Here is an 18,004-nt window from a genome sequence, read left to right as displayed (position 1 = left end):
GGTTAGATCTCTCTGCCACCTCACGCTGTTCCCAAACAACCTGGGCCAGTTTCTCAGCTGCTGTAACTTGCTACGAGAACAGCTGAGAGCGTGGCTCCGAGCTGCCTTGCTGCGGCTGGACTTACTTTGTTTTTCTCCTTCGGCGTCAGCAGGTTGTCGGGCTCCAGGAACACAGCGCTGGGAGCCATCCGTCCCGAGGGGAGGGAAGGTCTCAGAGTGGGAGTCCAGGAGAAACGTGGTGCTGGAAGCTGCCTCTGCCCCCTATTTATACCCCGCAGCCTCCCCGAGAGCCTGTGGGTCTGCGGCTCGGCGGAGTTTCCCACACTGCGGGGCCAATCAGAGAAATGGGCAGCACAAAGGGAGAAGCTGCTGTTCCTGCATGCTCGGCTGGCAGTGAATAGCCCGGGGATAATGACCTTCTCCCAGATGAGCAGGTGGGGAGTGCGTGGGGCGTGAAAGAGCGGGATCCGAATCACGTCTCAGAAGCTGGGAAAGAGCCGGGGCAGAGGCTGCTGAGCACCGCTGCACATCGGCGGCGTTCCCCGCATGCCGGGGCGCGGAGGCCGGTGGCAGGACCCCGAGAGCTCCGTGCAGGTCCCTCCGGGGACGCTCCGAGGCACACGCGTACACGTGCGTGGATGCACACGCACACACGAGCGGTTTCTGTAAGCCCCTCTGCCTTGTTCTCACTGCAAGGCACTCGGTTGTGCTGCTCTAGGTGAGCGCGGCACCCGCTTTGCACAAGTGAAACAGAAAACTGCTTTTCTGGCTTGCCTCACTGCACAGCAATACATCTAACTGTACATACACGCCGTTATCCAAAAAGTTCCTATTTTGACCTTTGGTCTCTTTCCTCAAGATCTCAGGCACCTCTTTGGAACGCTCTCAAGCCCTGCAGCAGGCACGTGATGTTGCTGTCTCCAAACACCTGCACGATCAATCCGAGAGGAGGAAGATCTGAGCCTGGGGCTCAGGTCAGCCTCACGTGCTGCCTTCGCACTTCTTCCCCAAAGCTTGTTTTGCTCTAAGTACTTTATTTCATCTATGCACAGAACAAATTGTTAGAAATCAAGTTGCTGACTCCTCGTTGTTTTGCAGGGGGTCGGTTTCTGTACTGAGATGCAGCCTCTGCTCCAGCAGTGCCTGCAGCTGGGGGTGTTAACGGTGCTGCTCTCTGCGTCCCATAAACACCCCCGGAGATTCACGCTGCAAAACTCGAACCAGATCTGCCTGCACCTATCCTGCCCCCTGCCCATGCGAGTGCTGCTTGCTTTTACAAGCTGCAGCCACACGAACAGCTGGAGAAGGGAACAGCAGCAGCGTGTTCCCTGCATCCCCTACACCCATGACCTGGAGAAAGCTGCCAGCAGTGTGTGTGTCAGAGCCGTGCTGGTCCCAGATTCACTCCCCGTGTGCTCTGAGACCCCATCGGTGCAGCTCACCTTCCTGTGAGCTTCGGCACCCCCTCTGCAAGAACCAATACAGGAGTGGTAATTGTCAGATAAAGTCCGTAAAGTAATGCTGGGGTTTGGTTGGGGGTCTCTTAATGAAATGGAAAAGGTTCTAAGTAAATCCTGTTTGTGCTTACATTAATTTACGTGTGGTCATCTATATACTGATAGATTTTAACGTGAATGCACACACACATGCCTACGTTTCTCTCTCACCCTGCAACTTACTTATTTCTAGGTCCAGGTAAGGCTTCAGTGCCCTCCTCCAGGCTCTGCTGCTCCGTCCCCATTGTGCTGCTGCTGAATAGGCTCCCTTCGTGCCGTACAGAGCAGCAGCTGTTGGGCTCCGAGGCTTTTATGTCAAGTTGTGGGAAAGTTTTTGTGACACCATTTCACATGTTCTCCTCAAAGCTGGTGGATTATCTCTGAGCCCATGTAATGCCACCCCTGAAACCAATCTTCCCCTCTGTGCATCCCTCTTGGGGAGATTCCCTGAAACAGAAACTCCTGAGCAGTAACTCATTGCTCGAGCTCATTAATCAAGCGCACGAAGAAGAAATGTGGCAACGCCAAAATCGGCAGGGTCCGCTGGCAACTTTGCTAGGGACAATTTCTGTTTCCCAGACTAACTCGCTAGGAAGCAGCTTGAAGTCCTAATTTCCCCTTGCAGCGCAGGTTTTAGTCTAACAAAGGCGTTACAAGTGTCAGATGCCTTCCCTGTCTCAGCTTTCCTAGCAGCTCAGCTCCCCACATGTGGCCAGTCCGAAGGCAAGCAGCAACGAGGAGATGCCTGTGCCAGCGCCTCGCCAGATCGCAGGGCAGCAGCGGTCATGCCCTTGGCACGAGAGGGGCCAGTGCTCCAAGTTCCTTCCCCATTAGGATCCAGACTGACCCGAAGCCTGCCGCTGAGCAGGCTGAATGCTTATTTAAATCTCCTGCAGCCTTGAGAAACTCACTTTACCACAAAGCCTGGCGGCCCTGTATCTTTCGAGATACAAGATCTCCCCCCAGGTGGTCCCACGGAGGTTCCTACATCCTTGCTCTGTGTCACACGTTGATTTTAAAGTATCTCAAATAAAAGCATATATTTAAAATAGCTTTTACTTTTCTCTGTAGTTTCACAGGCTGTGAGGGGTGAAATCTGCCAATTACTGACCATCTTGGAAGAGTAACTCAAATGAGATGCCCGGTTACCCAAAATGGATGCTCTGCTTCTGCTTTGGATGGAAATCCCGAAGAAAAACAGTAATAGAAATCACCCCTGGTATAAAGTTAATTGAGCCTGTGGACGTTGCACTAAGGGTAATGAATTCTGAATTACCCACATCTACTATGGTCCCATAGAGAATATTGGACAGAAAAGTTACTAGGATCCCGAGGTGCTGGGTCTGGGTGTTTGAAATAGGGCCTTAGCAAGAGCCTTCCCCCCGAAACTCGGCCAGATGTTAGCTCTGTAGGACGACCTAAGGATGCTGCTGCTTTCCCAGGTCTGGAGGGCCGCTCCTTGCCCCCGTTGCCTCTCTCCTGCTCCGTGCTGCCCAGATGGCCTTTTGGGAGCAGGGTTTCCCACTGAACACAATGCAGAGGCAAGCAGCGTTGCTAATGCGGTTTGTAGCCAGGCACACTTCCTTTGTGGCGGGCATGAATGCAGTTAAGAAATGGTGTGGGAAACTCCAAGGTACGCCAACTTCCCCAGCCGTATGTCAGGGGCATTGGGAACGCCAAGGTGCTGGGGAGCAATGCCCCAGAGAACCGGGAGGACGAAATGTAGGGGGCTCAGCTAAGTGCTCCGTCCTACACACCACACCGAGGTAGAAAATAAAACGGGTCCCGTCCTAACAGCCCTGTGTGGGTGGAGGTCCTCGCTGGAGCCAGCAGGCACTCCGGCCTCCAGGGAGCAGGCTGCTACTTCTGGCCTGCAGGGTCTGTACCTCCAGGGCTGCTTTCGGGTCTCTGGGTACACAAATCACCTCTACAGGGGGATTTATCCAAATTTTCCCCTGCCAAATACCAGTACCAGAATCTTGTTATTATTACCAGCACCAGTTACTGTTTCCCATTTCTTTCCTTTAAACACCACAGCAGCATTAACGAAGAGAAGAGCTTCCCCGCAGTATTACTGGTATAAAATCTGAGCTAATTTTCTTAAAAGCCAAGCCCGGCTCCTGCAGCTCCTGGCCAACACCTGAGCACGCCTCGGGGCCGAGGGGCAGTTCCCTGGCCCACCTGTAACGAGCCCGCCCAGACGGCAGGCACCAACCCCTCAGGAACAGGAGGCTGGGTGAGCGTACAGGGGCCATACACAGCTATCACCACATCCTCACGCTCCATAAAAGAGTCACTTTTTGTCCTTAGCACTGCGCATAGAGATGGGAGAATCCCACCACCAGGTGCGGTGATGCTGCCTGCCCTGGGGGTGTTCCAGAGCTGGGCGTTTCCACCTTTGTTCAGGGAAAGCCCGCGGGCTGGCACATGGAGCTAGGGGTCCATGCCCTGCCATATCCCTACCCGTGACGTGCTCTGATGTTTGCCGTCGTGTTTGCGCAGGCCAGGTTTTGGTAAAAACCAGCAAGACAGAGGACTGAGCAGTGCTGGAAAGGGGCAGCGTGCCTGTGACACGGCAGCAGAGGCTTGGTGTCCGCCAGGGACCCTGTGGATGGTCCCAGCAAAACAAAACCGCGTTACTCTTCAGGGCAAAGCTGAACTGTGGCAACGCCTCACCTGCAGCAGGATCCCCAGGCTGGCAGGGGGGAATCCACCCTGTAATGACACCCTACGGGTACGTTACAACAAGCAGCAGGTCAGAGTAACACACCGGGGCACTTCAGGACCAGACGAGCTTCTCGGTCTGTTTCCAACAGTTTGCACAAGCTCGGGAGCAGCTCAGCTGATAGCAAGGGTCTGTGTTTCCAGGGACATATTAAACAAACCTGGGGAATTAAAGAAGCACGACAGAGTATGTGGCTCAGGGGCCTTGGTGTGGGCTGACACCCGCTCTGCTGCCTTCAGTGGGGCAATTTTCTTTGGCCTCACTGGTGGAAGAGCAAGGATTCTGCTCCTGCAGCTCATTCCTCTGCTGTTTCCTCCTGGCCCTGCCTCACGCTGCTGTTGGCAGTCCCCTCTTTGAGCCTGGCACGATTTCATTTTCCCTGCATAGCTTCCTTAACCTCTTTCCTTTTCCTCGGGCATCACGCAGGTTTCTATAATCTGATTTTTCGTTCTGTCACTCTTGTTCCCTCCGTGTCACAGGCAGATGTGGCCTGAGCACAGGAGTGTCTTACAGCCCCTCAGACCGTGTGAGTTTGGAGTCCCTTCCAGTTTCCCACACTGCTCCCCTATTCACTGCATTCAGGCGGAGGATAAAGGAAGTGTGCCATGCTACAAGCTGAATTAGAAATGGTGTTTGACTTCCCTTTGTACTTCACAGAAACCTTGCTCTGGGTAGACCATCTGCATAGCACTCACTGCGGAGAAAACCATTGATCAAGGCCTGTCAGCCCAGCTGGGGGAACTTGGGAAAGTAATTCCTTGTGCCACTTCACTTCTTTAGGGCTTAACATCTGGCTGGAGGGGGAGGCGACAGTTGATGGTTTAACAGTCGTGCTTCCTTTCAAGTTTGGGATGCTGTTTTGATCCCCTATAAGCCTTTCTGAAATCCTGTTTTTAATAACATGGAAAGCATCCAGAAGACCAGGAATAATGCACTGGCTTTGCATTTTCAAAGTGCTTTACAAATACCAGCTAATGAATTCTCAGCAACCTCCTCTGCAAGATGAGGATGTATTATTAGCGATGTTTTACAAAGGAAGAAAATGAGGCAGAAAGGAGGAACCCAATATTTCAAACAGCCTCGTGGTTGCAGTGCTTCTATACCCAAGCGGTCCATTCGGGACTTTTGCAAAGATGCTCAGCGCTCACTTTTGTTTTAATTAGCTTTGTCAGCTCTGAAAAGCAGCCAACTCACCAGCATGGGGGAGAACTTGGATTACCTGCCCAGACCACACTTGGAGTCGTGCCTCTCCTAGATGAGCAGACGCAAAAATTCTCCTTTGCACTCAGGTTCAGCAGTGGGTTTCGAGAACGGTGTTCAGCACAATTTTTTCAAGTCCATGAACTGGCTGAAAAGGAAGATGCACTCAAATGCTCCATCAGGAAATACTTGATAACCTCATCAAAAGAAATGAACTTGATCTCTTGGAAAAGTAAACCAAGACTTGGTTTGTTTATTCTTGCTCCTGGGGACCCACCAAGCCTCAGCGCTAAGCTGCAGCTGTCCCTAGTCCTTGTGCAGGTCTGGCTGTCAGCACCACCCAGCGCCAGTCAGCTGCCTCCCAGCACTCACAGTTCTGGGACTGGGGCTCCTGGGAGGAGAGGATGTGGTGTTCCCTGAATTACACCAACTCTGTCAGAAGCTGGAATGAGTTTATAAGGGAATTTCAGGCCCTAGACACTGAGGCTGGTTAAAACCAGGGCTTAGAAATGAGAAAGGATCCACGCTGCTTTAGCTAACAGTTTCCCCCCCAGAACCTAGTGCTGCAAACGCTCGTAGGCACGCTTCATGCTGCCAGCTACCCAGGGGATCTTCTGGGGGTCGTGGTCCTACTCACCGCCTCTCTACGCTGTTTTGTTTAGAGCTGGGCTCTGTTTGTTGCACCACGTTCCCTTGACACTGACATCTGACAACGTGCCTTGCCTGGGGCATGATGGTGAGGGCATCCAACCCTGCCTTACCACGTGCCGTGAGTTCCTGCGTGTGTCCCTCTGCTAGTCCTCTGCCCGGCTCTGCACCAGGTCATCTCACTTCTGAACCCCCCCCTTGCCAGGCAGATCCATCCTCATTCTGCTGCCAGCTCAGCCCACCTTGCCTGCCACACCAAGTGGGCCTTGGGACCAGACCCAGAAACCACCCTCCCAATCCTAAAGCTGCTCCTCTGAAATGTGCTCTCTGCAGGAGAACTCCTCCTCCCCAAAACGTTTGGCAAGGCCGCCTGCTAAGTCCTGTAAGTTTATCACGAGCTATGTGATACTTACGGCCTTCAGTAGGAACTCATGTCAAAAAGGTTTGTTAAACCCCTACGATTTTCAGCTCATTTCTTGATTTGCTGAAGCCCAAATTTTGACATTTGAGAGGTCGGCATTAACACCAGATCGGTGTAAAAACTGAATACCACCGTCATAAAAAAATAAATAAAACACAAGGAAGGAAGTGCATCCCCCTGGCAGTGCCAGGCTGCTCCCCTCCCCTGGCCGGAGCCCAGCCGGTGACTGATGGGCTCTGGGAATTTCGGAGGGCTTTGGGAGCGTGTGCCCCCACTGGAGTCACCAGTATTTGGGGGGGGTTTAGGCTCTCCAAACTGGCAGCACGTGCGAGACAACTGCTGGGTCTCGGCGCTGCCCCTGAGCCGGGACCAGCTGCGGTACCGAGACCCTAACGCAGCACCAACCGGCGTGGCTGGGTCCCCGGCAGGGGCGGGAGGAGAGGATATTTTCTGTGACTGTTTTATATGGGTTTTGGAAGGAGGAGGGTGGTAAACACATAACATGGTGGCTCCCGCAAAGCCTGCTCCCAGGGCAATGTGTTCCTTTGAGACATAATTGATTCCTGCCATCAGGCACCAGCCTGCTCTCCCCCAGGGTCAGCGCTTTCCCACATCCAACCCCATTATCCCCCAGACCATGCCTTTTGTACAACACACTCCAGCTATTCATGTGCAAAGCAGCTGTAATCCCCAGACCTTTCAGAGTCAATATACCAGGAAATAATAAATCCCTCTTGTGCGCTCTTGAATATGCTGAGAGGGGACTTGTGGGAATTTCAGCTGGGCAGAAAAATAATAAATTCTCCTTAATTTTTAATTATTTGTAATACTCACTGTAGTAAGACTATGTCATTGGGGCATGGCTATTTCAGGGTCACCCACACAAGCAGCTATGGAAATTGCTTTTGCCTCTAACAACCCTGAAAATGCGGATCGAGTTGTCTCATATGTTTCTTAATGATCAAAGTCCACTTTCCTCCCCTTATGCACCTGGGAATGGCAGCATATTACGCATTCCGAATCCAAAGAAAAACTAATTTTAAAGGTTAAACATGTAAAGAATGTGCTTTACAGTAATTAAAGGCATTTTTGGCCAAGGTTCTGATGTCTAAAGAAGGCAGGATGATACCATGCTAATGACGTTTAATGGAATATTTTAAACATTCGGTCTAACAGCAACATAACCTTTTCCCCTGGAAGAGGCAGATTTCACTACACTTCCACCCTGTTGGTTCAGACAGCAGAATTATGCTCAGCTGCTGCTAGTGGAAGAAGCCAATCCTGAATAGCAAGCTCTGCAAGGTAATTTCTTGCAGGCAGGGTGAGGTGCACCCGGAGGGCTGGGAGAAGGGATCTTCCTCTGTGACACAACAGCAAGCAGTGGCTCATAAATAAAAAAAGTGTCAAAGAATTATTAGGGTTCCCCTCCAACAGACAGCACCCTGTCTTCTCAAGCTTTATCCCAGAAAACACCGTGAAGCGAATCACAGGAGGATCGAGCTGAAGGGACGTGGTGACACTGCGGGGATTTGAACCCCTAGTGCCAAAACCTAGGAACCCTGAACCCTAGGTCATGTCTGCACACGAGTGTGGCCCAACAGACAGACCCTTCAGTTACACCGAGCATTCAAAGATAACGTCAGCAGAGATCTATCAGCACCGGTCTACGTGTTCTACGTGTTCTCACCGCTGTATTCCTCAGCGATACTGTTGCTATCACGGTACCCGTGAAAGCTAGGGCAGAGCTAGTGCAGTCCTGAATCTCTCCTCCTTTACCTGTGCCCACAAACCTCTCCAGCAGTGCTAACCGGGGGCTGGCCTGAGGGAGAGGAGCTCCCTAGGGGTCAGGCTGCACGCAGGACAGATCCTGCCCGGCCCTGCTTTGCAGCAGTGGTGACAGAGGGGCGCCCCAGCACCGCGGCTGGCCACCCCGTGCGCGAACCCGCGTCCCTGCCCCCTTGCCCCACGCTGCCCCTTTCTCCCGGGGAACACAAATCCCTGAGAAACTCCTGCTCGCACGGCCAAACGCGCGCTTTTCAGCCTCGCTGAGTGGAAAAGCCATGCGGGTTCAGAGTGCCCTGCCGGCAGCGCGGGCTGCACAAAGGAGTTATTAGCACCAGGCTGTGTGGGTTTGAATTTCTCTGCGTTTCCCATACTTTTCCCCTATTGATAACATTTCTTGTTGGGACAATAGAAGTGTGCCTTGCAACTACTCACAACATTAGTGACGGTGCTTGAACCCGAATGATTTAAAGGGAAAGGATCCAACTCCCAAAAGACCATCTGGCTATCAGTTATAATACAGCAATAAAGGTCAGGGCTGCTTCTCAGGAGTTGGGAGAAAGATGTTCTTTGACACCAAAGTGTCTCTTTAACCAGCTTGGTGCATGCCTACCTGTCACCTCCTAGCTTCCAGGCCTGACACCGCTGCTCCCTTGCGAGGAGAGAGTGAGCACAGGACGCCCAGTGCCGGAGGAAGGCCAGTCAAAGACTACAGAAGAAAGGGCAACACCTTATTGTGGCTGGCAAAACCTAGGGCACGGTCTCTGAGCCGTATCTTATCTTGCATCATAATCTTTCGACCGGTTCAAAGTCTTCCTGAGATGACTTGTCTCCTGGCTTTCCCACAACACCGGGATAAAGGGCTCGGGGGACAACATCTGCCCTTAACAAAGAGCTAAGCCCATTCAGGCCACACAATGCGAGCCACGAAGCTGGCTATTGCGGTGACACCTCCCTCCTTCCTGTCAACTGCCCCTTCAGCGGGCTTCGCGGGATTTCCAAGCGAGAACGTGTCTTTGGCTGTCTTACCTCGCCGCACGCTTCCCCTCCCGGGCGTTTCCATTTCCAGACCCTTCCAGGTGTGCAGGGAGCAGACGAGCCCACCTCCATGCAGCTTTGCTCCAGAGCCTCCCGGCTGGCTTTCAGTGCTGCCCTGGGACAGAAACCAGAGACAGAAACCAGAGCTGACTCAAGTGTCCACACGGATTCACTCTTTTTCTTGCCTTTCCTACAAAATAGGTAACGTTGGCTTAATTTTTAGCCCAGCCTGCAGCGGAGCAGGGCGATGCTCCTGGCTGGGACGAGAACGTGGCGTGCCAGGGGGTGCTTGGCTGCCCTTAACGAAAGCAAAGGGAACACCGGTGCGATGGGCTCACTGCCCCGTGTGTTAATGGGGAAGAGACAGAGGTCACAATTTCCACTGGCTTCCCATTCCTTATTTATTAACCCTGCCCACCACCCTGACTGGCACACGTTGGGCCAACAAACCTGTTGTTCCACCACCTCAGCTCACCTGTTGCTGCTGCAAAAAAAAGTGTAAGAACCATATGGAGCAGCACAAACACAGGCACAGCCCCCAGCAAACTGCAGCGGGCAGGCTGGCTGCAAAGCGCCCTCTCCAGAAAGAGCAGCGAGATGTCCCTGGTGCTGTTGATTTTCACCCTAAACGGCATTTCCCTCTCTTTTTTTTCCTGCCTTCCCCCCAAAAGCGTGCCTCCTCCACGCCACGAATGTGCCTGGCACATGCAGGGCCTGCGGAATGCCACCGCCCCCAGACAACCAGCTGGAGGCTCGGTGCTTTCCCAGATCCCCGGGCAGCCCCGGAGAGCCAGGCTGCACGCTCCACCAGTCGGCGTGGGCAGAAGGTTATTCTCTCCGGGGCATTTAGGATCAATGCACCGTGCACTGATGGATGCTTCCCCTATTGTTCGGCTGCTTGCCTGGATTGGCTGGAGGGCTGTGGGAAACACCAGCGACCCCGAGACTCACATAGCTGCCAAAATGCTCCGAGGTATAAATAGAGGCGGCCGGTCGCTGCCAGAGCACAGCCGCGTGCTCAGCGCCCAGGCTGGAGAGCACCAGGCATGGCTCCCAGTAACGCCCTCATGATCCACGTGGAGGAGAAACTGCTGCCAAAAGAAAAGAATAAAGTAAGTAGAGCCCCTAACGGGAGCGGTCAGACATGGTCAGGACTGGCCCGTGCCCCGTGCAAGGCGCTGCCTCTATCAAACAAGAATGACACGGGAAAAGATGAGATGAGGAGGGGAAGGTGCTCTTGGGGCATAAAATAGGGTAAGGAGAGAGAAAGGGAAATACAGAGATTGTTTAAAATGAGACGACAGGTAGGCAGCATGGCAAAGGTCTCCAAGAGAAAGCGTCCTGGAACTTTGTGCATGTCATGGCCTGGGTCAGGAGGGGCCGGCGGGCCAGGCCTCAGAAAACCCTGAACACCCTGCCCCGTCTCTTACAGCTCAGGAAGCCGGTGGTGGAGAAAATGCGCCGGGACCGGATTAACAGCAGCATCGAGCAGCTGAAGCTGCTCCTGGAGAAGGAGTTCCAGAGGCACCAGCCCAACTCCAAGCTGGAGAAAGCCGACATCCTGGAGGTGGCTGTCAGCTACCTCAAACAGCAGAGCCAGCTGCAGGACCCAGGTGAGCACAGGCGCATTGATCACAACCCACAGCCCACTCCCCTGGGCAGCACCACGCCAGGCCTGCTCCCACGAGCAAGGCTCGTGGACTCGGGCTCTTGAAAGAAGCTTCAGGCACGAACCGTAACCCCCTGAACGTGCTTCTCTCTCTCTCTCTTTTCTAGCATTCGTCCACAAGAATCCAGAGCAGGACTTTAACAGCGGATACCTGCGGTGCCTCAAGGAAGCGATGCATTTTCTGTCCTACTATGAACCCAAGAGGGAAACTCAGGCCCAGCTCATCAAGCATTTCTGCAAAGCCCAGACGGGTGCGGATGTCACGTACTCTCCTGCTCCGCGCAGGCCACCTCTGTCACCCTGTCTGCTCGCCAGAAAGCAGCCTGCCCAGAAGACCCCGGCTCCTACCATCTGGAGACCCTGGTAGACCCGCTGATGAACTTTGCTTTATTCCTGTATTTTGCTACAAAAAAAAAAAAATAGAGGGAGCTGTGATTTAACAGTCCCTCTTTACAGTAGGAAACATTGCTTTCCAGAGGTGGGAGGTCGCTCAGTAGTTTCCCTTCACAGTGAAGGAGTGTGCTTGTATCTGGCAGCAAAGCTGCTGCTCCTGGTGGTGGCTCCTTGCCAAAGAGAGGGCCGAGCGCTGCGGGGACGCGGAGCAAAATGCCCTCCAGTTCCCACCACCCCTTCCCTTGGCTATTGAGCCCGTGGCTGTCAGTGGAGATCTTTCTATGAACTCCCCGGGTCACCGGTTCAAGTGTTCCATTGTCTCCGGACAATGTGCCGGCCTTCCTAAAGCAGGAGCACTTTGGAGAACGTACTGTGTACCATAAAGAGAGTATTGAGCCTTTACCTTTTGAGTGAACGATGGCATTCAGAACCTGATTCCTCTGAAGTTCCTGTGCTATTTTTAGTATGCCTCCTCACAGATCGTTATTACGATAACAGATAGCCATAGGGAAAAATCTCTTCATGGCCAGGATGTGCTCTCTCCTTGAGGGATAATTGATGCCTTTTGTAAAGGAAATACCTGGGATATATCTTAGGTGAGGGCTGGGGAGGAAGGCAGGCAGTAAGTCCTGTGTAAGCATTCACTGAACATGCTAACGAGCTTAAAAAGCTTTTATAAAGTTGTGATGTGTTCATCCTGTGTGATGCTCAACTTTGGTGTCTTTGCTGTACAATACAATAAAAACAGTTTGAGTCCTTAAGCCTTTGGTTTGAAATGATTAAAATGGATAAGGTCCCGGGACTAGGACCTGCACGTAGACCCCGCAGTGGGGCAGCTAGCAGGAGAGGTCATTTCTTGAGCCCCTCACCCCAGTATTTGTGAAATTCACTTGGCAGAACAGGGTTTCAGATCCTGCAAAGAAGCAACCCCTGGAAAAGCTAACAAAAATAAAGATGGAGGTGAAGCGGCACACTGAGCGGTGTGGCCCCAGGTACTTAACAGCAGCCCGTTCAGACTGCAGCAAATCACTGCTTTCACAACCAGCTCATTTCCCCCATTCCCCACTGATCTGCTCACCAACCTGAGCCCAGCCTTACGTTTTCTGTCCAATTAAGAGGTGATAACGTGCAAAGCTCCTAATGACTTCCACGGTTTGGTACGTTTGGTACCTGACCGTACTTGGGGATCCTACCCTTCTCCTTGAATCCACAGCGGGGTGAGCTAGTTGTTGTCTCAGCAAGCACCTTCTGCTACCTAAACGTGGATTTTTTTTTAAGCTGAAGTGAAAGCTACCCACATATGGCTAAAAGAACACACGATTTGATAGCGATCACAGATTAAAACAGCATTTCCTCTCCCAAGTTATTTCCCCATAATCCTTTCTTCAGGGACGTTGCTCTCTTCCTCTGACACCCACCTAAGGGTCCAAAACACACCTCGGAGCCGAGAAGCTCCATCAGGCTTCAGAGGGTTTCTACCCAGCCTGTTAAAGAGGTGGCTTCTCCGCCACTTTTACATCATCCTCCCCTGATGTTTTCACCCCAGCCCAATCCAGAACACAAACCTGCCATATCCTCTTAAGGGGAGATTTACCAGAGGCTGCCTACGCGGCTCGCACCAGCTGGGCGACCCATGGCAAGGGATTTGATTTGCAGCAGCACGATTCCTCTCTCCTGAGGGCGGTGAGAGCTGCACGCTGGTGAGGTGAGCAAGATGAGCACCTGTCCAAAAGGATGCGCTTGTCCTCCTCCCACACAGCTACACAGAGAGACCGGGCAAGGTGAGTGAGCAAACAGGTTCAGAAGGTAGAAGCAGGAAGAAAAGCCCGAGAAGGGGCTCCTCGAGTCGCCCCAGAGCACCTGAACACCAGCAGCCTCGCCAAAACAGCGCTCCCCACGGCAACAGTCACTCACTTCTCCTTAGAGGAGTTCCCATTTCGTGCACGGTTGGGACTCTTCACCTTTTGTTTTCCCTTCTCTTCGAAGCAAACTAAACCTGCACAAATCGTCAGCTCACACTGCTATTACCTAATCACAATAACGCGATGATTTGGATATACGACAATTCTCTCGCTCTTTCAAAGACGCAACGGTGGCACGGAACTCCACTGGTCAACACCTCCACCCCCAACCAGACTGCCTGGGAGGGATGCCCTTGAAAAACTTCAGTTCTAGCACGTGCTTTTTTTCCCTGAACACAGTGAAACCTAAAATAGCTGATCTCATCAAGTGGCTGCTTATTTAGGGATCAGACAAACTCAGATCTCCTAGGGTCACCAGATCAGAGCGGATGCACCCGTCACCACCTGCACCTGGCCAGTCCTCAGCTGGTTTGGGATGCAGCCCTTTGTCAGACAGGCAGAAAGGGCCCAAAAGCCACCACCTGGGCACACTGAGCCTCTTCCCCTGCCTCACTACGATTGCACGGATCCCTCTGGTTCTCATTTTACCCTGAATGTCCAAGCTGGTTGAGTGCTGTTCACCTGTCTGCCAACGCAGCGCGAGGTGGGCTCTTTGTACAGCTCTGCAATCCGTCGGGAGCTGCCACCCGCGCTGCAGACAGATTTGTTCCTTCTAACGAGCTCCTAAATAATTCAGAGGAGATATTTATAGATCTACGGGTTGCTTGGTGATCTTGAAAAAGTCGCTTCACCTTGCTGTGCTCAACTTGTCTTTGCCAATTAGTACAAGCTTCTGAATCCCAGCAACATTCAAGCTGTTCACCTACGCCTCTGTTTTTAAATTAAGCCTAATTAAGGCAGCAGATTGACAGGCAGGCTGGGGCAGTCGGGACTCAGGCGAAGGGCCCCGAGGCCCACAGCACCCTGACCAGGAGCGGTGGCACGGGGCCGGCGCTGCTGTTCTGCACCCTGCCTTGTTTGAAACGCGCGGGGAAAGCAGAAAAGCGAGATCCAGACCTGCTGCTGGAGGGCAGGGCAAGGGAGAGAGGGTGAGCTCCTGCTCCGCGGGTGGATCCCAGCCCCTCCAGGGGCTCAGCACCGCCATACAAGTGCAGCTTTTTGCCAGCCAAAGCTGCCTCCCTCCGGGCTCGGGCTCCCCAGTGACTCGCGCGCTGAGAGGCAGACCTCCGGTCTCAGCGGTCCCTGCGAAGCGAAGGTTATGTTTACAGTTTATTAATTATTATCACTTCTAATAATTGGACGCAAAGCTGCTTATTGCTGCTCCGTCCCCTGGGGTGACGCTCCCCTGCCCCGACACATTCCCACCCTTGGGGAAGATGTTGTTCATTATGCTGATCCCACAGCCCGGGAGGACAATCCCGACAAAGCCCCTATTAACCTCAGAGTGTGGGCCTGAGTTTCGCAGAGTTTCCCACACTTTCTTCCCCATTTATGACATTCAAAGGGCCCACAAAGGAAGCGTGCCTCACAACAGCCCGCATTAGTGACGCTTTTTGGCTCCGCATTGTGGCGACCAGCAATTCCTGTCCCGATGGACCATCTGGAGAGCTCTTTTCCCAAGGAGCACATTGATCGATCAGCATTCTGCGAGCCCTTTTAGAACTTGGGAACGTTATGCTCTTTGACACTAAATAGGTGTCTTGAGAGGGCCTGTCAGAAAGATTTTAAACCATTTAAGGAAGGGCCAGAAAAAAAAAAAATAAAAATCGTAATTATTTCTTCAACAACGCCATCAAAAGCGCTCGTGAGACGGGCTGACATCGGTGTAGGAAACGGCCTGGAATAAAAACGCTCTGCAAGCGACAGGGAAAGGAAAGCCCAGCCCCAGATGTATGGAGGGCCGCTTTCCAAAGCCACCTGAGAGCCCAGGAGGGGCTGAAATGGGCACCTGCCACACAGTGCCTGAAAGCTCCTGGCCCCGAGCTCCTCCAAATAATGAGCTCTCACCTTGGGGGAGCTGGGGCTGGAGCCTGACACGCAGCACCCACGAGCACTACCTGCAGATTTCTGACTCCCTAAACCCTCCGACATCTGCACCGGGCGAGGCTGGGAGACCTCCCTCTCCTCACACCTGGTCTCGTGCCGCACCCAGCTCCCTAACAGATGGAGAATTTATGACCCTGAAACATCAGCTGGGAGATATCTTGTCGCCACTACGTTCCCAGCCCTCAATAATCAGAATAAAATTGGAGAAAAGGAAAAAAAAAAAAGGCACTGGAGGGTGGGAGGCTGGCTTGGGAGGCGCTATGGGCTTGCTGCCCTTCAGCCAACAGCGGGGGGAGAGAAGCCGGGGGCCGCAGCCCCAGAGGGCCGCCAGGCAGCTCGCCTGGTTCACCATTCACGCCGGACGGCGCGAGCCCGCGGTGCCGAGGGCTTCCCGCATTGTCCCGTTCACGGTGTTAAACTGCCAACAAAAGGCGTGTGCCTCCGCGGGGCCGAGCAGAAAGGCAGCGCCTGCTGCGCCATCTGCCCGCGCCGAGCGAGGGATAAAGCCTTAATCGGCGCGGGCTGCTGCAGCCTTCCCGGGCCCAGGGGCGCTGCGCCAGGCTGGCGGCACTAAAAGCGCTCGTTTCATAGCTCCAGAGCTGAAAACGGGGCCGAAGCTGCGCTCCCACCGGGCCGGGCCCTTCGCCGCGGGTCCTGCATGAGGCCCCGTGCCCGACGGAGGTGCTCCGGCCACTGGTGATGCCGCCGGTGACGAGCAGGCAGAATAAATCCGGGAGGTGATTTTCCGAGCGGGGCTCGTGCCCCGTGTTCAGTGACAGGTTTTTTGCCAAGCACCACCAACGACAACTGTGGCCCAGTAAACGTAACGTGGCTCTGGGCTAGGAAAGGAGAACAGAAATCACGGCCACGGGAAGCCGGGAAGTTCCAAGGGGCTCTGCGAGTGCCAGCCTGACGGCTAGCTACAGACTTTGTGGGATCACACCCACAGCGAGCCCCGGGACATCCCAGCACCTGTGGTTATTCCCACTCACCAAACAGGGGTAACGCAAGCTAAGAGAGAGACAAGAGCCAACCTTCAGCTGCATCTCAGCTGTGGGTACGGGGAAACTCCTTGCAGGGCTTTACTCGGAGGCTCCGAACCAAGGGAACGGCAAGGCGTTTGCAGGGCGGCACGAAATCAGACAGGACGTGTTTGGGGAAGGCATCGTAATCGTTACACGGCACGGGCTGCCACGGGGGAGCCCAGCCCGCCGAACAAAAGCGAGGAAGAGCTCTTCATGCAGCCTTTGCAGGGACTTCACTCATTTAGACAAGGGAGAGGGAAATATTTCAAGCTCGCTGATTAGAGCAAGTTGTTTTAAGGGTTCTTCCCTTGATTTTAGTCACTTGTTGCCTGAAAATTATCTGGTACTGTATTCATCTAAGCACGGTTTAATGTCAATGAGAGGCTTTAGCCCCTCTAGTTCGGCATCTTTTCCTTTTCAGCCTCTCTTTCGGTCATGGGGACAGAGCATTATCTCTTCCTGGGATCAGTCTTCTGTGCTTAATTTCACCACGGCCTGGGAAAAGGCAGCGCATTGAGATGTCGCCGCTCCCAACATCAGGCAGAAGCTGGCTTATAATGCCGGCAAACGCTTTCCCACGTCCTTACCCCAGCGCCGTCATGCCAAGCCCTATTGTGTCGCACGCTCCCCAGTCCACCTGCTCCTTTGGGAGCAGGGTATTATCCCCAGGCAATTCACAGTCAATTTACCATGCTGTAATAGATGCTGGCCCTATTGTCCCGCGGCATGCCTGGATTGGCTATCGACTGTGGGAAACTCGGAGAAGCTTCGGCCCCAGACATTTGTATGCAGCTATCGCGTATAAATAGAGGAGCTCTCCCTGCCTTCCCCAGCGGCCCTGCAGCCAGCCACGCGGGGTCATGGCACCCAGCGCTCTCTCCCTGGAAATCCTAACACCCAAAGAGAAGAACAGGGTAAGTAGCCGCTCTCTGACCACAAGGGCTTGTAGATGAGAAGGGCTGAACCGCTTCAGCAGCGGGTTATACACAGATGGAAGGGGAAAGTCCTGTTGCTAACCGTCCTCCTGTTTTGTGTTACAGCTCAGGAAACCCATCGTAGAGAAGCTGCGCCGCGATCGGATTAACAGCAGCATCGAGCAGCTGAAGCTGCTCCTGGAGAAGGAGTTCCAGAGGCACCAGCCCAACTCCAAGCTGGAGAAAGCCGACATCCTGGAGATGACCGTCAGCTACCTGAAGTACAGCCGAGGTCAGTACGCTCCCTGATCACCTGCCCTTACTTTTCAGCAAACCACCAGCCTGAGCGTGCCTGTCTAACACGTCTCTTCCACTCGTTCAGCTTTTGCAGCATCTGCCAAAAGCCTTCAGCAGGACTATTGCGAAGGGTACGCCTGGTGCCTCAAGGAAGCCCTGCAATTCCTCTCTCTCCATTCGGCAAACACAGAGACCCAGATGAAGCTGATCTGCCATTTCCAGAGGTCACAAGCAGTGCCCAAGGACTCGGGTTCTTCTTCTGCACCTGCTTCCAGCCACCAGCCCTCTGCAAAACAAGCACCGGCGAAACCCTCCTGCAACCTCTGGAGGCCTTGGTAGGCCGAGAGCACGCTTACCACCCGGCCTGGACGTTGGCTCATTTTCCAGAGGAGACCGTGACTTGCTGTAGAAGTCCCCCAGCTCCTCTCCTATGAGTAGGGAAGAATGTTTTCCTTTCACAGAGCATTACGGTGCTTGGATGCCCCCCT

At 53.5% G+C, this 18,004-nt stretch overlaps 3 protein-coding genes across 13 annotated transcripts in view; 2 read left to right on the top strand and 1 right to left on the bottom strand.

The window, feature by feature from the left end:
• LOC308181336 (transcription factor HES-5-like) overlaps positions 1 to 18,004 on the bottom strand; it is a 29,949-nt gene that overhangs the window by 10,636 nt on the left and 1,309 nt on the right. For 2 of the 10 annotated variants that reach the window (XR_013941417.1, XM_080564508.1), the window contains exon 2: positions 9,302 to 9,425. The exons of 1 other annotated variant lie outside the window; for it this stretch is intronic. Coding sequence is in view for 7 of the 9 variants with exons in the window: in XM_080564508.1 (XP_080420634.1) it covers positions 9,302 to 9,382 (81 nt within the window). In the remaining 2 variants the exon portion in view is untranslated. 7 more of the 10 variants (XM_080564507.1, XM_080564506.1, XM_080564510.1 and 4 more) reach the window with 7 other exon arrangements.
• Positions 10,334 to 11,792, top strand: LOC308181343 (transcription factor HES-5-like). Of its 2 annotated transcripts, XM_080564531.1 has the most exons (3): positions 10,334 to 10,422; positions 10,743 to 10,923; positions 11,087 to 11,792. In XM_080564531.1, exons 1-3 carry the CDS (start codon positions 10,357 to 10,359, stop codon positions 11,344 to 11,346), a joined length of 507 nt encoding a protein of 168 aa, XP_080420657.1. In that variant the 5' UTR covers positions 10,334 to 10,356; the 3' UTR covers positions 11,347 to 11,792. The 2 variants fall into 2 exon arrangements, with proteins under 2 accessions (XP_080420657.1, XP_080420656.1); XM_080564530.1 differs by having other exon boundaries at positions 10,409 to 10,923.
• HES5 (hes family bHLH transcription factor 5) lies at positions 17,145 to 17,873 on the top strand. The gene is made up of 3 exons (XM_080564532.1): positions 17,145 to 17,219; positions 17,346 to 17,511; positions 17,602 to 17,873. Exons 1-3 carry the CDS (start codon positions 17,166 to 17,168, stop codon positions 17,853 to 17,855), a joined length of 474 nt encoding a protein of 157 aa, XP_080420658.1. The 5' UTR covers positions 17,145 to 17,165; the 3' UTR covers positions 17,856 to 17,873.

Source organism: Anser brachyrhynchus (assembly GCF_964034855.1).
Source record: "Anser brachyrhynchus genome assembly, chromosome: 21".
NCBI lineage: Eukaryota > Metazoa > Chordata > Aves > Anseriformes > Anatidae > Anser > Anser brachyrhynchus.
This window is presented reverse-complemented; position numbering and strand designations above follow the sequence as displayed.